The sequence below is a fragment of the Calonectris borealis genome, unplaced genomic scaffold (assembly GCF_964195595.1).
Source record: "Calonectris borealis unplaced genomic scaffold, bCalBor7.hap1.2 HAP1_SCAFFOLD_49, whole genome shotgun sequence".
Classification (NCBI taxonomy): domain Eukaryota; kingdom Metazoa; phylum Chordata; class Aves; order Procellariiformes; family Procellariidae; genus Calonectris; species Calonectris borealis.
In genome coordinates this window covers 619,110-621,347 of record NW_027441458.1, presented here as the reverse complement: position 1 = coordinate 621,347, position 2,238 = coordinate 619,110, and the positions used below count along the sequence as shown (strand labels likewise).

The following is a 2,238-nucleotide window of genomic DNA, read 5'->3' as shown; positions in this document are numbered from 1 at the left end:
ATGGCCTATGACCGCTACGTTGCCATCTGCCAACCCCTGCACTATGGGACCCTCCTGGGCAGCAGAGCTTGTGTCCACATGGCAGAAGCTGCCTGGGGCACTGCTTTTCTCAATTCTCTCCTTCACACTGCCAATACATTTTCACTGCCCCTCTGCAAGGGCAATGCTGTGGACCAGTTCTTCTGTGAAATTCCCCCACTCCTCAAGCTCTCCTGCTCACACACCTACATCAGGGAAGTTGGGGTCATTGGGTTTAGTTTTTCCTTACATATTTTGTGTTTTATTTTCATCATGGTATCCTATGTGCAGATCTTCAGGGCTGTGCTGAGGATCCCCTCTGAGCAGGGACGGCACAAAGCCTTCTCCACGTGCATCCCTCACCTGGCCATGGTCTCCCTGTTTGTCAGCACTGGCATGTTTGCCTACCTGAAGCCCCCCTCCATATCTTCCCCATCCCTGGATCTGGTGGTGAGTGTTCTGTACTCGTTGGTACCTCCAGCAGTGAACCCCCTCATCTACAGCATGAGGAACAAGGAACTCAAGAATGCCCTCAAGAACCTGATTCTAGAAGTAGTATTTCAGCAGAAATAAGCTGCCCATCTCTCTTCACAAGGTTTCTTCAAGAGATCTCAGGCAACTTGTGTCCTTTGGGCATTGTACTGGTTATAATTGTGTTTGCTCAGAAATGTTTGCTTTCATCCTCTTTATAAGGAGGATGAAGCCAGTCTGTCTGGCCCAAAGACCTTCTCTCAATGAGTCTATCACTGCGCTAATGCTGGCCTCCTTTGTGGCATGTCTGTAAATAAAGGGGATTGCCTGCGTGCAGCGTGTGCAGCTTGGGCTCTTCTTTCCACAGTGGAGTGCAGAATACGCTCAGGGAATTGCAGGCTAAAAGGCCCTGCTGTTGGGCTTGGGTGCTGCATTGGCTTAGGGGGACAAGGGCATGGCTTGATGTGTGAGGGAATGAGGGCTGGAGTGAGCCTTCACTTTACTGGTGCCCAATGCCATGGAGATCCTGGACAGTCAAAAGGCTTCTGCTTGAGGCTCTCTCACATATGGCAGGGCTGGTCAAAGATGCCCGACCTTCTGACAGGGGATCTGAACCCACCAGGAGAGCACAGGGCATCTCTGGGTGCCTCGGGGTGGAAAGGGAATGGAGGTTTCCAAAACATCCCCAAAAGTGGAGTCACCCAATGGAAAAGGGCTAACCTGAAGGATGCACAGCCCAATGGGGCTCTGCAATGCCAGAGAGGCAGCGGAGACACAGCAGGCACGAGGAAGGCAGCCTGAAGAGTGCTTCACATCATCTTCAGTGAGGAGCCATGGGCTGGATGCAGTGACACACCTGAACACATCCTGAAAGAGCGGAAAGGGCCTGTGATTTCTCGGAGTATCACAGCCCAGAGCCATGGGAGAAACCTGTCAGGGGCAGTGATGCCAGTCTGGCCAGATCTGCTTCACTCCCGCACCAGCATGGCCAGGATGGAGTCAGCCCATGGTGCCAGGGCAGCTCTGCAGAGCAGCAGCACCAGCTCCGGGCCCTGTGGGCACCTCAGGGGAGGGAGCCAGCAACAAATGGCCAGGCCAGCACGGACACACTCCCCTGGGGAAAGGCTCTCTGTAGAGCAGGGGTTTCCCTGGAGAAGAGTGGAGCACCACGCGTGGGTCAGAAAGAAGGCCAGAAGGAGGAGAAAGAGGTTTTTCTGTTCACCAGCTTGGGGCAGCTCCTGTGCCACTGGACCTGGGGGTGGGGGTGGCACAGGCTGTCTGGGGGCTCTTCTGGAAAGGACACAACAGCACCCCTAGAGTGACGGAACCAATTCCTTGGGCCATTGCTGTCCTCGAGCCCTGGGACTGATGGGGAGGATGAGAGCCCCTCCCCACCCCCAGGAGCTTCTGGGTCCTTCCGAGAGGCTGGGGCTGTGGTGGGAGTGCCCAGAGCTCTGCAGCACCCTGCAGCAGGCACTGCTGTGGGGCAAGCCCAGGCTGAGACTCACATGGAGCCTGCTGCCAACCAGCACCCCCAGACCCCTTTCTGCGGGGCTGCATCCAGCCACTCCCCTCCCACTCTGTACTTGTGTCCGGAGTGTTACTCCGTCCCGGGTGCAGATCCCGGCATTTGGACTCGCTGAATGTCATGCCCTTCAGGATGACTGCTCAATGCTCCAACCTAGCCGGATCCCTCGGCAAGGCCTCTCGTCCCCCGAGAGAGTCAACAGCACCTCCCAGTTTGGGATC

The 2,238-nt window shown here is 55.9% G+C and overlaps 1 protein-coding gene across 1 annotated transcript; it reads left to right on the top strand.

Annotated features, from left to right (window-relative positions):
* Window positions 1–710, top strand: LOC142076413 (olfactory receptor 14J1-like). Its single transcript, XM_075138713.1, has 2 exons — window positions 1–570; window positions 684–710. The coding sequence occupies exons 1-2, from the start codon at window positions 1–3 to the stop codon at window positions 708–710; spliced, it is 597 nt and encodes a 198-aa protein (XP_074994814.1).
* The last annotated feature ends 1,528 nt before the right edge of the window (window positions 711–2,238 follow it).